General features: G+C 49.2%; 2 protein-coding genes across 2 annotated transcripts in view; one reads left to right on the plus strand and one right to left on the minus strand.

The window, feature by feature from the left end:
- Nucleotides 1-22,571, plus strand: part of SNX29 (sorting nexin 29) — a 511,081-nt gene that overhangs the window by 471,985 nt on the left and 16,525 nt on the right. The gene's annotated exons all lie outside the window — the stretch shown is intronic.
- The window catches only part of CPPED1 (calcineurin like phosphoesterase domain containing 1), a 200,549-nt gene continuing 184,886 nt past the window's right edge, over nt 6,909-22,571 (minus strand). Inside the window, exon 4 of the mRNA XM_044391581.3 lies at nt 6,909-10,120. Within this exon, the coding sequence (XP_044247516.1) occupies nt 10,023-10,120 (98 nt within the window). The 3' untranslated portion in view covers nt 6,909-10,022. The remainder of the gene's footprint in view (nt 10,121-22,571) is intronic.

Here is a 22,571-nt window from a genome sequence, read left to right on the forward strand (position 1 = left end):
CCTGTGTCCAGAGCCAATGGGAAGGGAGGCAGGGAGGAAAAAGCACTGAGTGTTTACCCTGCTGTCTTGGGACCCTGGCTCTTCTTATGTGAGAGGAGGTTTCCCCCGTGTGTGAGCCTCCCGTGTCTGCTGAAACTAATGACCACAAACCCACAAATTTGTCCTCTTGCAATCCTGGAGGTCAGAAGTCCAAGGTCAGTTTCACAACATTAAAGTCAAGGTGTGTGCAGGGCTGGCTCCTCCCCGGGGCTGCTGGGCAGAATCTGTTTCCTCACCCCTTCCAGCTTCTAGAGCTGTCACATTGGGGCCCCTCCTTGCACTACTTCTGTCATTTGCTCTGTCACTCTGCCCTCCTGCCTCCCTCTTACAGGGACCCTTGTGACCACTGTGGGCCGCTCCAGAAAATCTGGGATCATCTCCTCATCCCAAATCTTGAAATGAATCCCATCTGCAAAGTCCTTCTTGTGTTCTGAGTAACAGGGAGTAGCACCTGGACATCTTTGGGGAACGATTATTCCTCTTGCCACACCCTCTCTTGGAGTTCGGGGTACTTGAGGATGGCTGCAGACTGAGGCATAAGAGACCAAAGAGAGAGAGAGACCCGCTCCCCTTCCCCACCACTGTACCCAGCATTCAGTGCCGCTTTCCTGCTCTTTGTGCCAGAACCAGAGGGCTCACCTGGAGCCCTGTCCGTGTGCCCATCCCACCCATTTCTGGGTATCAGGCTGTCTTGTCTCCAGGCCGGAGGGTCCTAGAGGGAACGGCAGTAAACTCACTATGGTACTGATGGTGCATCGAATTCTGATTTTCTTCCCCAATCCCCCAATTATTTCCTTTCCAGAGCCCCGGAGTAGCTGCCTCGTGCAATCTCCACACATTGCATAGCTGCATTTGGCACCATCGATGCCTTCTTACCCAGATCCAGAATCCCTTCTTTAGTGTTTTCTAGACCAACGTATTATGGACTAGTTGTGCGTGCAAAGAAGGGATATGCTATGTGAACAGGTATTATGTCAGGGAATGCTCAGAAACAGGAATATTGCTAGCATTATGCTTGTCAGCATTTATTGAGCACTTTCTGTCAGAATTAGCTCATTTTTATAATTTTCCCTATGAGAGTAATTGCCATGTTTAGGTGCATTTTACAGATTAAGAAACTGAGGCTCAGAGAGGCTAATGAACTTGGCCAGGGATCCATATTTACTAACTGACGGTACCCGGTTCTCAGATGCAGGTCATGTGACTGGGGGGGGTGGCTAGGCCGTAACCACAAGGTCTTGCAGTTTTTAACCCGCCTCCTGAGTGCAGACCTTGGCTATATCTCTGGCTTCACTGAGTCTCCTTTGGCTGTCCTGACACCCCATTACCACCGGCCTCAGGTGGGAATGTGGGTCCCTGTCGTGCTTCCCATCACCACACGCACTTCCCTCCATAGTGGAAGCCATGGCCTTGTGCTGACTTGACGTGTGGATGGGTGTTTCTTGCTCCCTCGAATGTGAATGTCCAGGGGGGCAGGAACCCTGCCTCTTCCCCTTTGATCCCTCCGTGAAGCACAGTGCTGGGAAATGATGGATGCCCAGCGGATACTTCCTGTAATGAACCACAGCTATTTTCCATGGATTCCCCACGATAGGGCACTCCCCTGACAGGCTGTTTTTTGCTCCATTTAAGGAGACTGGGCTTGTCTGATAAATGTTTGCAGTTCCACTGTGGTTTTCATTTTTTTCTGTAATTAGTAAAGCAAAGATAGACCTAATCACCAGTTAGCTCCAGTCCTGCGACACTGTCTCCTCCCACACTGTTCTCTAACCTAGGCCACCATTTGAGATTCAGCCACGGGACCTGGTGCACCTTCTGTGTGTCAGGCCTGTTCACTAGCGTTTTACACACGGAGCTCACTGAATCAGCACCTCCAAGACAGCTGGGACCTGCCTTTGTTCCCATCGTCGAGGCGAACTTCGGGCCTAGACTGAGGGAAGGACTTGCCCAAGATGGCACAGCTGGCGGGTTTCATAGCTGGCGCTGAACGTGGGTCTGAGCCCTGCACTCGAGCTGTTGGAGGGACAGCCTTCGTGCTCAGAGCTCTTGGTCCCAGGTTTCTCTGGCCAAAATCCACGTTTGTAAGCACTGTACAGTCCCTGCTCCTTTAAAAAATAAGTTATTTGCTAAATGGCAAAATGGCATAAAGGCATCTAGTAAGCTGTCAGGATCCTTGAGAGGCACGCAGTGCGCTAACCGTGAGTCTCTAAAGGTCTCAGAAGCTTCGTATGTCACGAGGGACTCTGGTTTGCACAATCTCAGAAACTCCCTACAAATGAGCGTAAGCTGAAAAGAAGTATTTATTAGTTCATGTAACTATAGAGACCAGGGAGAGTGGTCGTCTGTGGAGGCTGTACCTCGTCTTGTTCTGAAGGGGCTGATTTCCTTACGCGGCCCTCCATGGACGTTTTATGTGGGGAGCTCTGTGGCACAGGAACATTGTCCCAGATATTACGGGATTCCTTCTTTCAGCAGGCTTTTATTAATCCGTTGCCATTCCTCATTCTGCGTCAGACCCACGAGAGATCCCATTTATTTGTCACTACAGCTCTTAAGAGAGCTAAGGCTATAATGATCTTCACTTACAGCCTTTCGATGGTGCTCTGTAAACTAAGCCCAGAGAGGTGTATTGACCTGCTCTGGGTCACACAGCTGATGACTGGTAGAGCCGAGATTCCAGAGCTCAGACTTCTCACCGCGCCAGGGTCTTAAGCCAGGGAATTCAGCAAGGCCTCCTTGGTGAGATGCCCGCAGTTTTCAAGGGAAGGGTGGTAGTGAACCCATCTGTATTCCTTGTGAAGAATTTCAGAGCTGCACAAGTCGCAAGGATTAGCTGTAGCAAGGGTGTCAGTCGGGCTCAGAAATCCCAGCAATGAGGAAGGTCACAACAGATGGTTCCTCGGGGAATAATCCTGGTGTTGACTTGTGAGGATAGGCCCTGGCCCATCAGTCAGCAGCTGCTAGATATCCTCCCTGCCGTCCTCTGTGGGTATTATTTACACATGAGACAGAGGCTCAGAGAAGTGGAGCAGCTTTTCCAAGCTCACACAGCTGGGAAGCTTCAGAACTTGTTTTCAGTAGCCAGCTCTGTGAGACTCCAGGGCCCAGGCACACACTCCCCACCTCGCTGAGAGTTACTAAGTGCGGACACTCTGGTAGCCTTCAGAGAAATAAAAATGAGTAGAAAAAGGGGGGAGATGACAAGGCGGTAGCCCCTGCTCGCAAGTAGCTTCGTGGAGTTCCGTTGAGTAACTGGCTTGCCATGTGGATCCCTTCAAACATGGACAAGCTGCAGGCCCCTCAGGAGGGGGTGACAGGGACACCCACTGCACGCGGCGGGGGAGGCAGCCCACTGTAACACAGCAGGTGCACGGTCCCCTTCCCACCCGCCCTGCCTGGCTTCTAACCACCGGGACCTTCCCTGCTGGGGTTCATGGACGGATCTATAACCTTGAGCGAGACTTGCCCTCCTGTAGACTGTGCTTTGAGAGAGCAGCGTTAGTTCCCAGTTGGAGCAGGTGATGAGGGCCTTTGCCAGCAGGGGATTTTTGGAGAAGCTAGTTTGAAATAGACTGAGGAGCCCCTTTCCTCTAGAATCCATACATACAGAAAGCAAAGATCAGGCTGTTTCCTTCTGTTCTCTGAGCCCAGACTAGCCCTGACCCAGCTTCTAGCCTCCAAATAAAGGAGATTGGATGGTTCAAAGTGGCCCCATTATTGTCTAAACTAGGGAATCCACAGATTATAGCCTGGGGGGCAGACCTGGCTTGCTCCGTATTTAAATAAATTTTAATTGGAGCACAGCTATGCCCATCCATTATGTGCGTATCTGCTTTTACTTTACAACGGTGGAGTTCAGTAGCTGCTGAGCCTATATGATGCTTACAGCCTAAAATATTTACCATCTGGCCCTTTACAGAAAAAGCTTGCCAATAACCTCTGCACTAAACAGATTACCATGTCCTCCCGTGTGGTGTGCAGGGAGGGACAGCTTTCTAATTCAGACTGTAAATTAAAGGCAGAGGCTGGTTCCCACCTTGACAGACAGTTTGGACAGTGACCAGGGGCCTGGGGACCCTGCCCCTAACTAGCCATCAGACCTTGAACAAGTTACTTCACCTCTTCTGGTCTCGGATTTCTTATCTGTCAAATGCAGTTAATAGTAGCGAATGCCTTGTTGGGTGGTAGCGAGGATTGACCCTAGACCAGTGCATGATACACACTTCTACCATCTTTTGGGCTACTTCTGTGATTGTTGTTATCCCCTGCATGGGCATGGCATCCAGGCATGGTCCAAGTCTTAGTTCTGTTGCTTAACAGGGGTGTGAACATGGGGACCTTACTCTGGGTCTCAGTTACCTTCTCTATCATATGGGCACAACTGTCATTCCTCCCTCTTGGGGTTGCCAGGAGGATTGAGTGGGACAGATACTGCAAGGTGCTTGCCTCGTAGCCGGGCCCAGGGTTGTGCTCCAGAAATCAAGGGTGTGAGGGTGTTTTTATGGTAAAAGTGTTGAATTTTGTCAAGCCGTTTTTCCGCATCTATTGAGAAGATCACTTTTTCCCCCTTCATTCTGGTAATGTTACATGGAGTGGTTTTTGTATGTTGAACCATCCTTGCATTCCAGGAATAAGTCCCACTCGGTCACTGTGTATGATCCTTGCTGAGGGATTTTACATCACTGTTCATCAGGGATTTGGGTTTATAGTTTTCCTATACTGTCTTTGGTCTGGTATCGGGGCAATGCTGGCCTCATAGAATGAGTTAGAAGTATTCCCTCATCTGACATTTTGGGAAAAGTTTAAGAAGGATTGTCATGACTTCTTTAAATGTTTGGCAGGATTCACCAGTGAGGCCGTCGGGTCCAGGCCTTTCTTTTGTCAGGAGACTAGATAATCGATTCAGTCCCCTTAGTAGTTATAAGTCTCTGAGATTTTCTGTTTCTTGGATTCAGTTTTGGTAGGTTTTATGTTTCTAAGAATTGGTCCGTTTCATGTAGGTGATCCAACTTAGGGTGTGCAACTGTTGACAACCTTCTTATCCTTATTTCTGTAGAATTGGTAATAATGTCCCCATTTTCACTTCTGATTTTAGTAATTTGAGTCTTTTTCCATAGTCCATTGAGCTAAAGGTTTGTCAACTTTGCTCATCTTTTCATTTTCTCTCTTGCTTTTCTGTTCTCTCTTTTCTCTCTGCTCGCTCTCATGTTCTTCCTCCTGCTCCCTTTGGGTTGTTTGTTCTTTTTTGTAACTCCTTATGGTATACAGTTAGGTTGTTGATTTTTTCTTATTTTTTAAAGGTAAGCATTTACAGCTAGAAATTTCCCCCTTAGCACTGGTTTCACTGGATCAATTGGTTGTGGTAGGGTGTGTGTTCATTTTCGTTCAGCTTGAAGTATTTTCTAATTTCCCCTGTGATTTCTTCTTTGATCTGTTGGGTGTTGGAGAGTGGTGTTAATTTCCACAAATAGGTGAATTTTCCAGTTTTCCTTCTCTTAATGATTTCTAACTTCATCCTGTTGCAGTCAGGGAAGATACTTTTCAAATCTCTTGAGACCTGTTTTGTGGCCTAACATACGGTCTATCCTGGAAAGTGTCCCTTGGGCACTTGACTGCTGTCATTGGGTAGAATGTTCTGTGTGTGTCTGTTGGGTTTGTTAGGTCCTCAGTTCCCTTCCTTCTCTCTGCTGGTTCTGTGCATTATTAAGAGCAGGTCTCAAAGTCTTCAGCTACAGTCTTGGAACTCTTTCTCCTTTCAGTTCTGTCCATGTTTGCATCATATATTTTGATGGACAGTTACTGGTGGGTAGATGTTTATAATTATCTTTTTGCTGTACAGCCATGCCAAGGGCACAAGGGTGAAAATGAGACTTGTAGTCCCCCTGCTTTGAGATTCATTCCTTCATTTAAAAAAAAAAAATACTTATTGCATCTCCTCTCCCCTTGCAGGCCACAGGCAGCATGCTAGGCTCTGGGAAGACGGAACCAGCAGTCTGTGGCCTCAGGGAGCTTGCAGGCCAGCCTGGAGGCTTGTTGAGGGGCAAGAGGATCAGTCAGTCAGTGAAGGGATCTGTCTGCCTAGTGCTGGGACATCACTGGGGAGTAGTGGAGGTTTTGGGGGTGGCTCCTTGGCACAGCCAGCATCACAGAGAACAAGCCACAAGCCCCTCACCCAGGGAAGGGTAAGCTCTCTGCTTCATTCGGCACATGGTGGGTTTCCTCATCAGACATGGGACCCCCACTCTGTGCACGCTGCTGCTGGCAGGGGAGACCGTCATCTGCTGAGCCAGCAAGGTCCTGCAGATGCCAGGTCCTCTCCCACTTAGCCTCCCCACCCCCCCCGCCAATCCAGCTTCCTGAATCTGCACTTCCTGCTCTTCCAGCCTCAGCAGGATACGTGGGTCCTTGGGTCTGGCTGTCCAGACTCGGGTTGTCTGGAAGCAGAGGTTGGAGGTACCTGACCACCTTAGGGGGTGAGGAAGGGATGAGTCTCAGGGGAGCCTGAGCTTCCCAGCTGTTTGGGAAAATTTGACAACTACGGGCAAGACCTAAGCTTTGGTGGGGACTATAGTTTATGTTTTGACATCCAGCTATTCTGTCTCCGTGTGCACATGGAAAGCCCTGGGTTCAGGTTCCTAGTCTGCCTCTTAGCTCGACAGGATGTTCTCCGTTCTGCACATCATCATTCTTCATCCAGAGAAAGGAGCTAATCACCCAGACCCCACAACGTCTCAGTGGGGAATAAAAGCCACCAGGCACATAGTAGGTCCTCAACTCTATAGAGCAGAAACAAATTTCCCCTTTCCACCCTTTGTTCAACCCAAGCAGCAAAACATGGGTAAAATATATAGATTGATCATTATAAACAATTAGAAGAGGAGAGAATCTTTATTTCTTAATCCATATAGAACCACTGCAGTTAAAGCTGTTGTTTTGACTGGAAAACTAAGAAAACATGATGAGAAAATTAGAGACATTTAAGCACCTACCTTCTGCACATGCACATTTTTTTTTAAAGGAAATTTTAAATATAAAGAGATTAGAATGAGTCTAAACACGAAAAGGTGAGGCCAGGCTCAGGCAGTTCTCCCCAGGATTGGTCAGGGTCCCAGGGACAGGCACAGCTGTGTCACCCGGGACGGGGCCAGAAGCACAGACAGTCCTGGGAGTACTGGGGCAGGGAGGGAGGAAAAGTCCTCAGTCCGTCCACGCACCCGGCAGCAGATACTTACTGTGCACCTACTATGTGCTAGGCACCCGTTCAGATACTGATTGCGTTTATTCAGCAGTGAATAAAGCCCCTGCCCTCTGGACATTAAGGTGGAGTAGACATTAAATGAGCAAGTAAATGTCTGTAGGTCAGATGGTGGTTGCTATGGAGAAAAAATGAGCAAGTAAATGTCTGTAGGTCAGATGGTGGTTGCTATGGAGAAAAATAAAATAGCACATGACACTGTGTGTGTGTAGGGGAAGGGACCAGGTGGGGGTGTGTTGTTTATGGCTGGGGAAGGCCACCAGGATAGTTTGATACAGTGTGAGGAGACCTGAGGGATGTGTCGGGTAGAGGAAGCAGCAAGTGCAAAGGTCCTGAGGCAGAGCTTGCTCAGCCCGCTTGAGAAAGCAGGAAGCCTATACAACAGAAGCAGAGGAGGGGAAGCCGGGGAGGCAAGGAGAATGGCCCTATCCCAGAGGGCAGTGTAGCCGAGGGAAGACTTCAGCTACCACTTCGAGTGACCTGGTAGCCACCAGAGGGAAGAGCTCCCTTGTGAAGGAGGATAGGGGACTGGGAAGGAAGCAGAGAGGTCAGGTGAAAGAGGATGTGGTCACACAGGCATGAGAAGATGGTGAACAGTCTGATTCTGGATATACTCTGGAATATAGTCTGAGGTAGGAAAGGAGTCCTGTCGAGTGGAGAGGATGTGCCACAGGGTTGATGTGGGCACAAAAAGAGAGGAGTTGGGATGGTGCTCTGGTTGTCGGGTGAGGAACGGGGGAAGGACTCAGTTGCCATCTATAAAGTGGGCTTGGCCAAGGGCAGTGGGGGAAGCGGGAGGTGGCCTTGGGCATGTTGCCTTGGAGCTTCTGGTCACACATCCCGGCAGCAAGTGGGAGGGGCACTGAGCCAAAGAGCCCGGCCCTCAGGATGGAGGTCTGGGCTGGGAGCAGACTAGCAGGAGTCCCCATGTGTTGGGGGCACTTAGTGTGAGGAGCCTGGGGGGTGAGGACAGAGAAGGGGACAGGACCCAGCCTGCCTACCTTGTAGAAGTTGGTCCCTGAGAGGGAACAGCAGGGAGGAAGAGCCAGGAGCTCCAAGACGAAGCTCAATGTGGAAGCCCCGGGAGGATGTGCGCCAGGCAGGAGGGCCGACGAACCACGACCTGGGCACTTTGGACGGGGAACAGCCTCTGAACTTGGTCCAGGAGGCAGCAGTGTGCAAAAGGGGCTGTGTCTGCAAGTCAGGCGACCCTTTCCCACGGTGGGGAGGCCCGGGGCACTTCTTCCCCCTCCGAGAGCCTCTGCTGGAACGGGATGCTGACCTGACCGCCTTCTCAGGGGGATTCTGGATACCTTCCTCACTTCCTTGGTCTTCTGTGACCATGCTGCATAGCTGTTGTCCCCCAGGACCCCATTCAGGGGCCCGCTCTGACCCTCTCGAGTAGCCAGCAGCCTCCAGCAGATGCTTCCCGACGTCTCTGAAGGGTGGCCTGAGGGCCGAGCAGAGCTCCTTCCCCATAGCTGCGTGCCTCGTCTTTGGTCACCTCTGCAGGGAGCTTGGACTGCCTCACCCTGGGGTCTGCCCGTCCTTCTTGTCAGAATGGTGCCCATGGTTCTGAAAGGGCAGCAGCAGTACGGGTAGGACGAGGTGTTGTCACCAGCGCCGGCTCTCGTAGGGCTACATGATGCCTTTCCCACCTCTCAGCCATGAAACGTCCCTCCCTGTACTGGGCCCCTGGCAGAGTCGGCCAAGGGCGTTGTGCTTCCACAGGCCGTCTGATGTCAGCGGGGGAGCCCTGGGCCTGGCTGAGTCCAGGCAGCCGCAGGAAGACTGAGCCCTATGTCCCCACCCCAAGCCTCTGTTCCTCACCTGCAAAATGGCTGTGCTGCACTCAGGAGCTCCAGGACCCTCCTCATGGCTCCACCGGGAGCAGGTGTGGGGCTTGTGGTAGGTGAGAGGAAATGGTCACATACAGGCGGATGTCCCCGTGTGATGGGCTCTGGGGGAGGTGGCTTCCCCTCAGCCGTGAGGACCGAGCATGCAGAGTGCTGCTCCACGGGGGCCGGCTGTGTGGCACACGTGCCAGGCTGGCTGCCCCCCCTGCTGCCGCCACTGCTGTTGGAGCAGGGGAGGGGTGGGGGTGAAGATGGAACCAAATAACCACAGCAGCGATCCTGGTCATCATGGCTGTCCATTAGCAAGGGACCCCCCTCGCCCCGCTCTGTGGAACCACGGGAACCACGTTCTAGGCCTTCTGTGCGCTGGTCCTCGACCCGGAAAGGTAGCTGCTGCTGTTGGACAGGTGAGCAGGTTGTGGGTCGTGAATGAAGCGACTTGCCGAAATTCCAGACCAGAGCCCCTGACTGCAGAGTCCAGGCCTGCCCGTTCCCTGCTGCTGCTCCTCTTCACAGGGGCGCCCCCAGAGCACGCGAGGCCTGTCATGTTGCATCAGGGCTAAAAGTAGCATCGTCGCTGCAGCGTGTTGTGCCTGCTCTGCGTGGAGGAGGAGGGGGGCAGGGACATCCTGGCGCAGAGAAACCCGCTCCTCTCGCGCCTGACCCAGAAAGGCCACTGCAGAAGCGTGGGAGCCGGGCCTGGGGCGGCTGCTTTCCAGGGAAGTGTGGCCAGCACGCACCTGCCGTGGCCGTTCACGGGGCCAGCTGCTCTGCTTGCTCCCACGGGGGGAGTTTGGCTTTTTCATCCCCACCTAAGACACGAAGAACCGGACACTCAGGTTGTAGGAGTGACTCCTGCGGGGGTCCCTCCCTCAGGAGGTGTTGGGTCCAGGCTCTGAACCCAGGGTGGTGGCTAGTCTTCGTTGAGCTGTGTTCGGCCGGCTCTGTGGTCTTGCTACATCCAGAAGACCTGTGTGAACAGGAAAGACGGGGTGAGGAGTGCAGGGGCTGCACCCAGATGGACCTGGGTGTCAGTTTCAGCTCTGCTGTGTCTCATTGTGGGTCCTCTCTGACCCTCAGTCTCATCTATAAAGTGGGCTGATTGCTTTCCTACCTCAGACGGTCAGAGCCTGTTCTCAGATGAAGGCACAAGCCCAGGTTCCTCTGGCTCTCAGGGGAAGAGCAGGCCGTTTGTTATCTATCTATCCGCTTTCTCAGTGAAGCAAGATCTAAGGACCAGGCCTGGTGCCAGCCCCACTGTAGGGGCGCAGCTGTGTTTGCTTCTCTTCCTTGAATGAAGAAGTGCTGAAAGGCTACCGTGGGAGGGCGGGGTGGCCTGTCCTGCGGCTGCCCCGGCCTGGGTCCTCCTCATGCTGCCTCTCTCGGGCGGGTGAGGCTCTTCTCCCTGCCCATGCTGTCACTGGCTCTGAGAGGACAGTAGGGACAGTTGCTTGCAGCCCGTCTCCCCCGTGACCTCTGTGCCTTCAGGAGGAGCCCCCCGGGAATTATCTCTGGTGCCTGCTGGAAGTTCTCAAAGGTGGTTTGAATTGAACCTCCCCCCGCCCCAAGCCCCCTGACCTTCCCAGGATGGTGGGCTTTGCCCTGGGCCCAGGGGGTCCAGCACCACAGGGCCCTGCTGCGGGGGAGGTGTCATTCCTGGACTCTACTGCACTGGGAGGAGCCTTGCCCTCCGCTCAAGCCCCGGGGACTCTGGGTCAGAGGACAGACCTGTATTGTCTCTGCCCAGAGTGGGCTTGGGTCTGTCCAGCTCTCGCTCCGTTCCTCAAGGCTCCACCCATAGCCCTCAGTGTATGTCCTGAAGGTGCCAGCACTCGTTTTAACAGCACTGTTGAGCAAGCAGGTGCTTGGGCTCAGCAGGCAATAAGACAGGGGCAGCCCTGCTCTCCTAGTGGTTTGGTTTGGGGTGGGGAGCAGAAAATTGAATAGGCGATTCTAACTATCAGCAAGGGGACAGGGCAGACTTCTCTGAAGAAGAGAGAAGAACATGGAGCTGAGAGAGGATAGGGCAAGGAAAGGTGGGCCCAGAGAGGTGAGCATGGACAGATCATGGAAAGTCTTGGAACTTATGGCCACACTTGGAGCTGGGTATTAATCATAGCATTTGGCTTTATGTTAAGTGATGATGGTTTCTTGGGGACACAGCAGATGGAAAATACTGGGGTAAAATTTTGACCTTGTTTTTATCAATTTTCATCATCATGTTTGCCATTTGAATGTCTGTGTGCCAGGTACCCTCACGCTACTGAGCACTGGTGTCTTCTGGGTCCCATGCAGCCAGTAAGGGGTTGGAACAGGGATTAGCTCTTTGCTCCAGGACCCCAGCCCTAAGGCCTGCTTTCTGCAGCTACAGAGCTCTTGCCCTCCACCCACATCTCTAAAATGAAAAGAAGTGAAATAAGAGAAAGACAATTATCATATGATCTCACTGATATGCAGAATTTAAAAAACAAGGCAGAATATCATGGGGGAAGACAGGAAAAATGAAACAAGATTAAACCAGAGAGGGAGACAAACCGTAAGAGGCTCTTAATCTCAGGAAACAAACTGAGGGTTGCTGGGGGGGGGGGGGTGGCGGGGAGGGATGGGTGATGGACATTGGGGAGGGTATGTGTTGTGGTGATCGCTGTGTGTTGTGTAAGACTGATGATCTCACACCTGTACCCCTGAAAGAAATAATATAGTACATCTTAATAATAAAACAACGCTGCTGGAATTCCCTTGAACTGGTCCCAGGGCCCAGCATTTTGGTGTCCTGGATGCTGCTCGGGGCCAGGAGAGTCACCAGGCAAAATCTGTTGCAGCATTTAGCTTGAGATGTGTTGGGTGATAAACAGATGGGGGATTTTTGTGTGCAGTCAAGTACCCGTGAAGGAGAAAGCCCAGTCCTGGTCCCTGTGCTTTTGGGCCAGCAGGCCATGGTGTCTGGGTATCACGCAACCATGGACAGATACAACCGGTGAATCACCAGAGTTTAGACTAGAACAGAGGTCAGCAAACTGTGGTCCACAGGCCAGATCCCACCCACTGCCTGTTTTTATAAATTGCATTGGAACATAGCTACACGCATTTATTCACGTTGTCTGGGGCGTCTTCATGCTATGAGGGCTGAGTTGCATGTGTGCTCTTAGCCCCTTCAGAAGTTTGGTCCCTAGACTAGAATATTGGAGCTGACCTGCCTGTAGTGGGATGAAAAACTCTCCATGCTACATCTCTCTAAGAGGAAAAAGCAAGATGCAGCACAGTGCATAAATTTAGATGTGCACATACGCACACCTGTGTTTATGGAAATGCTTTATATGCAATGGAGAGCTCTAGAAAAATCACCATGGTTGCCTGGAGAGTGGGGGAGACTCACTTCATACATTTTTCTCTGCATGTTTTATTTTGCACTACTTGTTTTCTATTGAAGAAAATAATCTAGTTCAAAAAGTATATTGAGGTTGAAGAGCAGAGAAAAAAGGAAGACAGAGAAGGGAATATCTTTTGCCTTATTTAACTTATTCAAGAAGATGGAACTACTGTCTTTTTATACACGGGGCCTTTCTTATTTGAATGTTATCTTCCTAAGAATTAGTTGGGGGAAAGCTGCCAGAGAAACTCTGAATTGCCTGTTTTATTGAAATGGAAATTCTCAGTTGAACCCTAGAGATACAGAGGCTTGGGGCACCATGGAAGATGATTAAGCCTGTGTTCATCGTGAGCTGAGTGAGCCGTGCTTGTAAGTAAGGTGCAGGCCCAGTGAGGGGAGCAGCACCTTTAAGTCTTCTTTTTCTTTTTTTAAGATTTTATTTATTCGACAGAGATAGACAGCCAGCGAGAGAGGGAACACAAGCAGGGGGAGTGGGAGAGGAAGAAGCAGGCTCATAGCGAAGGAGCCTGATGTGGGGCTCGATCCCATAACGCCGGGATCACGCCCTAAGCCGAAGGCAGACGCTTAACTGCTGTGCCACCCAGGCGCCCCAAGTCTTCTTTTTCTTGAATGAGGCCTGATCTAGTGTGGAATGGTGAAACCAGGGCACACAGCTGCCAGGAAAATACTAGAAAAACTTCACTGGCATCCATGCAGATCCCACAGCTGCCAGCCTTCACAGACTGTGCTCAGATCGGCCCTCTTTCAAGGAGGGTTTAAAAATTGTTTCCCTAGTGGCACCTGGGTGGGTTGGTCTGTTAAGTGTCTGTCTGACTCTTGATTTCGGCTCAGGTCATGATCTTATGGTAGTGAGACTGGGCTCCACGTCAGGCTCCGCATTGGGTGTGAAGCCTGCTTAGATTCTCTCTCTCCTCTCCCCTTCTCTAAAAAATAAAATTGTGGGGGCGCCTGGGTGGCACAGCAGTTAAGCGTCTGCCTTCGGCTCAGGGTGTGATCCTGGCGTTGTGGGATCGAGCCCCACATCAGGCTCCTCCTCTATGAGCCTGCTTCTTCCTCTCCCACTCCCCCTGCTTGTGTTCCCTCTCTCGCTGGCTGTCTCTATCTCTGTCAAATAAAATTGTGTCTCCAAAAGGTCTGATAGAATCAAATGTTCAACCAGTTTGCCAACCCACCAAAATAAACTTGCATCTGAGCTCAAAGGGAACAGTTCTCCTTTTAACTGGTCTTCAAATTTGCAGACTTGCCCCCAAGTGATAGGGTTGCTTTAAATTTGGGGGCCCTCAGCCCTAGCTTGCACACTGGATCACCTGGCAGGAGTCTGAGCAATACGAGGCCAAGCCCTGCCCAGTGCAACAGGGCTTCTCTTTAAGTCCCACTGGTGGTTCTAAAGTATACCCAGGGGTGAGTACCCCAGCTTTAAAAAAGTATTGGAGGAGAGGCTGGGAAGACGGCAGAGTAAGGGGACCCTAAGCTCACCTTGTCCTGCAGATAGAACTAGATAACACTCAGCATAAGTAATCCAGAAAACGACAGGCACAGCAAACCTCACAAGTACAGGCAGAGAAGAGAATGCATGAAAGAGGGGAGGAAGGGCAGACATGGTGGGGAGTGAAACTTACCGTGCCCTTCCACTGGGGAGTTACGGAGTATTGACAGTGGGGAGCCTGCAGGAGTGAGACGAAAACCCATCACACTTGACTTTGAAAGTGGGAGGGGCCGAATTTCCTGTGTTCCTAAATCCAGAGGAACTTAAGGCCTGGAATTTTAAAATCAGCAGGCTCATCTCAGCTCTGGGAGATAGATAGTCCTGAGTCCCCACCCCTAAAGAGACAGCAGGACACAGCCGGTGGAGATACAGCATAAAAGCAGCAGTTTGAAAAATGCCTGAGGCATTTTTGAAAAAACTAGAGGGAGAGTTATTTACTCATCTCAAGCGTGTCCCGGGGAGACTCCTCCAGGAACAAAGGAGCTGGCAGGTGCCATCTCCCTCCCCCACCCCCCAGTATTAACTCAGGGTCACCTGCCAGAACCACTGTGATGCCAACAGGTACTAGTGAACTTGCTCACACCAAGCCCCGCCCCCAGCACGTCATTGACTGTGCCCTTCCCAGTCATACTTGCCTCAGTCCCTATGCTACGGGTCCCCTCCCCTAGAAGACCAGTGCAAACACATCTCCCTACCCACACGTTCTGCAGGTCCTCATCCTGGCAGCTGCGGTGGCAGGCCCGGTGGAAGCCAGAGGCACACTAGTTAAAACTGCATGCCCCACCACTGCCCACAGCAGGCAAAGAGAACGTCTGCGGGTGACTGAAGGAAGCAGCACCTGGGTACGTGCAACACGCATGGGACACAGCCGCTGGAGCACCAGGTTCTGGGGCACGGGACACTGCACTGCGAGGCACTACCAAACCTCTTCAGAAGGCCGTTACTCTCGAGAGTAAGGATGTAGCTGACTTTCCTAACACACAGAAACACAAAGGTAGACAAAATGAGACAGAGGAATATGTCCTAAATGAAAAAACAGGACGAAATCACAGCAAGAGAGCTAAGCAAAATGGATACAAGTATAGTGTGTCTGTAGAGAATTTAATGATCATAAAGGTACTCACTAGACTGGCAAAAACAGTGGAGGACATCAGTGAGACCCTTCACAAGGAAATAAAGAACCCATCACAGATAACACAATAAAATGGAATAAACAGCAGGCTAGAGGGAGCAGAGGAATGAATTAGTGACCTGGAGGACAGAGTATGGGAAAGTAATCAAGCTGAGCAGGTGAGAGAAAAAAAATTATGTAAAATGAAAATAGACTTAGGGGACCCTGTGACTTCATCAAATGTAATAACATTCATATTATAGTCCTCCCAGAAGAAGAAAAGAGAGAAAAGGGGACAGAAAATGTGCAAAAATAATAGCTGAAAACTTTCCACATCTGGAGAAGGAAACAGATATCCAGACCCAGGAGGCTCAGAGATCCTGCAACAGAATCAACCCGCGGAGGTGCACGCCAATACCTACAGTAATTAAAACGGGGAAAAGCAGTGATTCTCTTTAGAAAAATTTAAAAGCAACAAGAGAAAAGACAGTTACATGCAAGGGGAAACCCAATAAGGCCATCAAGATTTTTCAGCAGAAACTAGAAGAAAGTGACACAATATATTCAAAGTGCTAAAAGGAAAGAAATATGCAACCAAAAATATCCAGCAAGTCTATCATTCAGAATAAAAGGAGAGATACAGAGTTTCTCAGACAAAAGCTAAAGGAGTTCATAACCACTAAACCAACCCTACAAGAAATGTTACAGGGGACTGAGTGGAAAGGAAAGACCATAAGTATGAACAGTAGGAAACAAACAAACAGTAAAAATAAGTATATCTATAAAAATCCATTCAGGGACTCACAAAATAAAGGATGTAAAATAGGACGCCATATACCTAAAATGTGGGGAGAAGAATAAAGAGTGGATTCAGACTTAAGCAGCCATCAACTTAATGTATCCAGAAGATGTGTAGATAAACCTCATGGTAACCGTAAATCAAAAACCAGTAACCTGCGAAGAATAAAGAGAAAGGAGTGCAAGTGTATCACTAAAGAAAGCCAGCAGACCGTGAAAGAGAGCAAAAGAAGGATCAGAGAAAGACTGGAAACCACCACAAAACAAGTAACAAAATGGCAATACATACATACCTATCAATAATTACTTTGAATGTAAATGGATTACGCATCCCAATCAAAAGACATAGGGTGACAGAATGGATAAAAAAAAAAATAAACAAGACCCATCTATATGCTGCCCACGAGAGACTCATACCAGACCCACAGATAGATAACCACAGACTGAAAGTAAAGGGATGTGGAGAAACATTTATCACGCAAATGGATTTCAGAAGAAAGCTGGGGTAGCAGTACTTACACTGGACAGAACAGACTTTAAAACCAAGACTATACCCAAAGAACACTATCTAATAAAAGGGACAATCTAACATGAAGATATAACAATTATAAATATTTATGCACCCAACATGGGCCCACCCAAATACGTAAAAGTTAATAACAAACACAGAAACTAATTGATAGTAATACAACAACATTAGGGCCTTTAATACTCCACTTACACCCACAAACAGACCACCCAAGCAGAGTATCAGCAAGGAAACAGTGGCTCTGAATGACACACTGGACCAGATGGCTTTAACAGATACATTCAAAACATTTCATCCTAAAACAGAAGACACATTTTTTTCAAGTGCACATGGAACACTCTCCAAAATCACATATTAGGCCACAAAACAAGTATCAATGAACTCAAAGACTGAAGTCATACCATGCATCTTTCTGACCACAATGCTATAAAACTAGATATCTATCCAAGAAAAAATCTGGAAAGACCACAAATACAGGGAAGTTAAATAACATGCTACTAAACGTTGAATGGGTCAACCAAGAAATCAAAGAAGAAATCAAAACTTACATGGAAAGAAATGAAAATGGAAACGTAACAGTTCGAAATCTTTGGGACATAGCAAAAGCAATTCTAAGAGGGAAGTTTATAGTAATACAGGCCCACCACAAGAAAAAAGAAAAATCTCAACCTAACCTTAGACCTAAAGGAGCTAGAAAACCTAAAACCAGCTAAAGAAAGGAAATAAAGATTAGAGCAGATCAATAAAATTGATAAACCTCTAGCCAGATTCATTAAAGAAAGGACTCAAAATCACAAATGAAAGAGGAGAAATAACCACCAACATTACAGAAATACGATCAATGTAAGAAAAATTATATGCAAGGGGCACCTGGGTGGCTCAGTTGGTTAAGTATCTAAGTCTTAATTTTGGCTCCGGGCATGACCTCAGGGTCATGAGATCATGCCCCACGTCAGGCTGCGTGCTTGGCACAGAGTCTGCTTAAGATTCTCTGTCTCTCCCTCTCCCCTGCTCATGCTCTCTCTCTAAAAAGAGAAAAAAAAATTTTATGCCAACGAATTGGATGACCTAGATGAAATGGATAAATCCCTAGAAACGTATAACCTACCAGAAGCGAAGCAGGAAGAAACAGAAAATTGGGGCAGGCCAACGACTAGCAATGAAAGTGAATCAGTAATCAAAAACTCCCAACAAACAAAAGTCCAGGACCAGAACCAGATAGCTTCACATGTGAAGTCTACCAAACTTCTAAAGAAAAATTAAAGATAACCACGATACCACACACACAAGAAAGAGAACTATAGGCCAATATCTGATAAACATAGAGCAAAAATCCTCAATGAGGTATTAGCAAACTGAATCCAAATCATTTACCACAATCAAGTGGGATTTATTCCTAGAATGCAAAGGTGGTTCAATATTTACAAATCCGTCAACATGATACATCACGTGAGAGAAAGGACAAGAACCATGTGATCATCCCAGTAGATGCAGAAAAATCATGTGACACAGTACAACATCTATTTATGATAAAAATCCTCAACACAGTAGGTCTAGAGGGAACCTACCTCAACAAAATGAAGCCCGCGTATGAAAAGTGCACAGCTAACAGACCTCATACTCAGTGGGACAAAACTGAGCGCTTGCCTCCTAAGGTCAGGAGCAAGACAGGGACGTCCACTCACCACCTCTATTCGACATCGTACAATGAGTCCCAGCCACAGCAAGCAGACAGCCAAACGAAAATAAAAGGCATCCAAATAAAACTGCCACTATTTGCAGATGACATGATACTGAACTTGAAAGACCCTACAGAAAACTGGCAGGACTGATACAGGAATTCAGTAAGGTTGCAGGATACAAAATATACCGAAATCTGTTGCATTCCTAGGGGCTAATAGTAGCAGAAAGAGAAATTAAGAAAACAATCCCATTTAGAATGGCACCAGAAAGAATAAATTACCTAGGAATAAACCTGACTGAGGAGGTGAAAGACCTTACTCTGAAAACTATGAAACATTGGTATAAGAAACTGAAGACAATACAAAGAAATGGAAAAACATTCCACACTCAAAACCCACAGCAATCTACAGGTCTAATGCAATCTCTATCAAAATACCAAGGACATTTTGCAGAATAGAGAAAACAATTTTACAGAAGTAGAGCAAACAATCCTAAAATTTGGATGGAGCCACAGAAGACTCTAAGTAGCCAAAACAATTTTGAAAAAGAAAAAGAAAAAACCGCAAGTATCACAATTCCAGCCTTCAAGCTATATTACAAAGCTGTGGTAATCAAAACAGTATGGTACTGGCATAAAAAGACTGATCAGTGAATAGAAAACTCTCCAAGAAACCCACAATTATATGGTCAGTTAATCTTTGGCAAAGGAGAAAAGAACATGCAATGGAAAAAGACAGTCCCTTCCACAGATGGTGTTGGGAAATTGGACAGCTACACGCAGAACGAAACGATCACTTCCTCACACCGTATACAAAAATAAATTCAAAATGGATTAAAGATCTAAATGTGAGACCTGGAACCATAAATATCTTAGAAGAGAACATAGGCAGTAAGTGGTTTGACATCAGCCATAACTTATTTCTAGGTCTGTCTCCTGAGGCAAGGGAAACAAAAATAAACTATTGGAACTACGTCAAAAAAAAAAAAAAAAAGCTTCTGCACAGCACAGGAAACAAAACTAGAAGACTGCCTACTGAGTGGGAGAAGGTATTTGCAAATGACATATCTGATAAAGGTTTAGTGTCCAAGATATATGAGAACTTAGTAAACTCAATACCATAAACACACATAATCCAATTTAAAAATGGGTAGAAGACATGAACAGTCATTTCTCCAAAGACGACATCCAGATGGCCAACAAATGAGAACATGGTCAGCATCACTCAGCATCAGGGAAATACAGCTCAGAACCACAACGAGACAGCCCCTTACACGGGTCAGAAGGGCTAAAATCAACACCACAAGAAACAGATGCTGGTGAGGATGCAGAGAAAAAGGAACGCTTACACACTGTTGGTGGGAACGCACCCTGGTGCAGCCACTGTGGACACGAAGATGGAGGTTCCTCAAAAAATGAAAAACAGAATTACCATATAATCCAGTAGTTGGCTACTGGGTATTTACCCAAAAAATACAAGAACACTAGTTCAAAGGGATACATGCACCCCTGTGTTTATAGCAGCATTATTTACAATAGCCAGATCATGGAAGCAGCCCGTGTCCATCCGTACGGGAACAGATAAAGAACACACACACACGAGTATTACTCAGCCATAAGAAAGTGAAATCTTGCCATTTGCAACAACATCTCTGCATCTAGAGAGTGTAATGCTAAGCTAAATAAGTCAAAGAGAAATACGGTATGATTTCACTTATCTGTGGTATTTAGGAAACCAAACAAACGGGGGGGGATAAGGCAAAACCAAAAAATAACTATACAGAACACACTGAGGGTCACCAGAGGGGAGGTGGGGGGCGATGGTGAAACAGGTGATGGGGAAGAAGGAGCGCAGTTGTGATGAGCACTGGTGATGGATGGAAGTGTTGAGTCACTATGTTGTATACCTGAATTAACGGAACAACGTATGTTAACTACACTGGGATTAAATTTTTAGAACAATCTGATGTTGGTCTCAGACCTGGTTCTGAACATCAACTCTGCCACCTCCAGTGCGACGTGGGCCCAGTTGTCGTCTCTGAGCCTCCGTCTCCACTCCGGTGTGACAGGAGGGCCCACCAGCTCCAGGACGCTTCCCCGCCTCCTCTCCCCCAGAGCCAGGGACCCTGCGTTCTGAGTCTACTGCGGGGTAGCACACAGGCTTCAGAGTCACACTAGCGGGCCGTCATCCCAGCTGGGCCCTGCAGGAGAAGCCCTTTGCCCTTCCTGAGCCACGAGGATCCTTCTACCCCGCCGCATGGAGACTCTGAGGATCCAGTGCACTGACCACTTCCGGGTGCCCCCAGCGCGAATGGCAGCCCCTGCGGCTGTGCCGAAGCTCTTGCCCGGGGCTGCTGCTCTAGAGAAGGCTGGGAGTCACCAGTTGGAGAGTGGACCGTCTTGGCTTTGCACTCAGGCCACTCATCTCTGCAAGGACTCAGCTCTGCCCTAGTAGCATGAAAGCACCATAGACAATAGGCAGACCCTGTGGTTTGCCAACCCCTGCTCCGTGTCCATCTACAAGTTTCGCCTTTCTCTTTAGCTTCAGCCTTGCAAGCTAGGGTGGCAGTGTTTTTTTTGTTTTGTTTTGTTTTGTTTTTGTTTTTAAGATTTTATTTGACAGAGCACAAGCAGGGGGAGCGGCAGAGGGAGAAGCAGGCTCCCCACTGAGCAAGGAGCCCAACGCAGGGCTTGGTCCCAGGACCCCAGGATCATGACCTGAGCCGAAGGTAGACGCTTAACCGACTGAGCCACCCAGGTGCTCCTAGGGTGGGAATGTTCTTACCGACTTTTACAGAAAAGGAAAGAACTCCAGAATGAGGAGAGTACAGTACATCGTGGAAGGAGGAGGGAAGCCTGGGATTCGGACAGCTAGCAACCTGCTACCTCAGTGCTCTTAACCCTGGGCCCCTTAACCTCTCCGTGCCTTGGCTTCCTCACCTGGAAAGGGGGTACGAACGGGCCCTCCCTCCCTGGCTTCGGTGTGGTTTATTGCATCCATACAGGGCAGTGAGGACAGTGCAGGGCATACAGCAAGCCAGCTGTAGCAATTCAAGCATAGAAGTGATACACCCCCGGCCATCAGGTCTCACGCCATGGTGCCCCAGGGATCTTGCTCCAGAATGACCAGTGGAGAAGCTGCTCGTTCCTCGACCAGTTACCAGGCGCCGCTGTGCACCAGGCTCAGGGAGCGTGCAGTCTCGTGGGGGAGACCAAAACCTCCAACAGATGGAATTCCTGCGATGGGAGATACGCGCCGCGAAGGGGATTTAGAAGCGAGGGACCATGTGAGGTGAGGGGCGGTGTCTCCAGTGGGTAACTTGCAAGCAGTGACATGAACTCATGAGGAACAGGTGTGGCCACGGGGAGAGTCTCCCTGGTGGGGGGAGGGTGGCCTTGTCTGCAGGTCGTAAGGGGCGTGAAATGTATTCATTGTTCAATGGCAGCCTCTGGAGGGCTGTGAGCAGGGGACCGTGCTGAGATCAGCTTTCTGTTCTAAGATACATTAAAGGAGATCATCTAGGACCATTAGCGCTTTCCTCAGAACCACGAGCGAGTAGTTATGGCCTGGTAGGAAGGTGGTGGCTGACGGTTGGGGAGCTTTGGACCCCTGGCTCACAGTTCCGCAAGCTTCCTGGGACTTTGAGTCTGTAGTCAGTGCACAAGGGTGGTTCTTTCCCAAGGCGACGGTTCTGAGCAGGTGTAGCGGCTGGACCCAGAGGAGACTCGCTCCTGCCTGTGGAGCCCCCCAGGTGGCTTCCCGCAGGCCACGCTGTGTGTACCTGCTGTCACAGGGCCGCGGAGAGGGACCCAGGGAGACTGCTCCTTGGCGGCCTAGTAAGCAGCAGTGTAGGGGCTCTCTCATGCGACATTTTGTTCTGTTTATTAAATGAGTAACGTGTGCGTAAGTCCTCGTTACAAACATTTCCTCAGTGTCAGTATCCACAGCAAACGCATCGCCCTGTGTCTGCTTATCTCTGCGTTTACGTGCATGTGCTCATTTTCTCATTTGAGGTTTTGTTTTTAATAACATTAGGATCCTACGCAGTCTTCTGTAACCCGTTGTTTTCGCGTTATTCGCGGATGTGCGTGCACACGGGTGTGTCGTCCTCGGTGACGGCGGGCCGCGGTGCGTGTTACGAACGTGCCATTGCGGATTGAAGGAGGATCCCGACCTCCAGGCCGATAGGTTGTTTGCAGGCCTCCCGATCCGAAGCCAGGCTGCATCGCATATCCTCACACACGTCTTTGTGAAAATGCTCCCCTCTGTGTCAAAGGGACCCTGGAAGTGCAGTTCCTGAGTCCGGGGTCCCATAGGGTACGTGTTCTCCTTCGCACACAGCTCCTCCGGTTTCCTGAAAGGTGTCAGCTGTTTGAATGGGCCGCAGCCACCTAGGACCGCCGCCCCAGTGCTTGGCCACAGCA

This window comes from Ursus arctos, unplaced genomic scaffold, assembly GCF_023065955.2.
Source record: "Ursus arctos isolate Adak ecotype North America unplaced genomic scaffold, UrsArc2.0 scaffold_2, whole genome shotgun sequence".
In the NCBI taxonomy this organism is placed as follows: Eukaryota; Metazoa; Chordata; class Mammalia; order Carnivora; family Ursidae; genus Ursus; species Ursus arctos.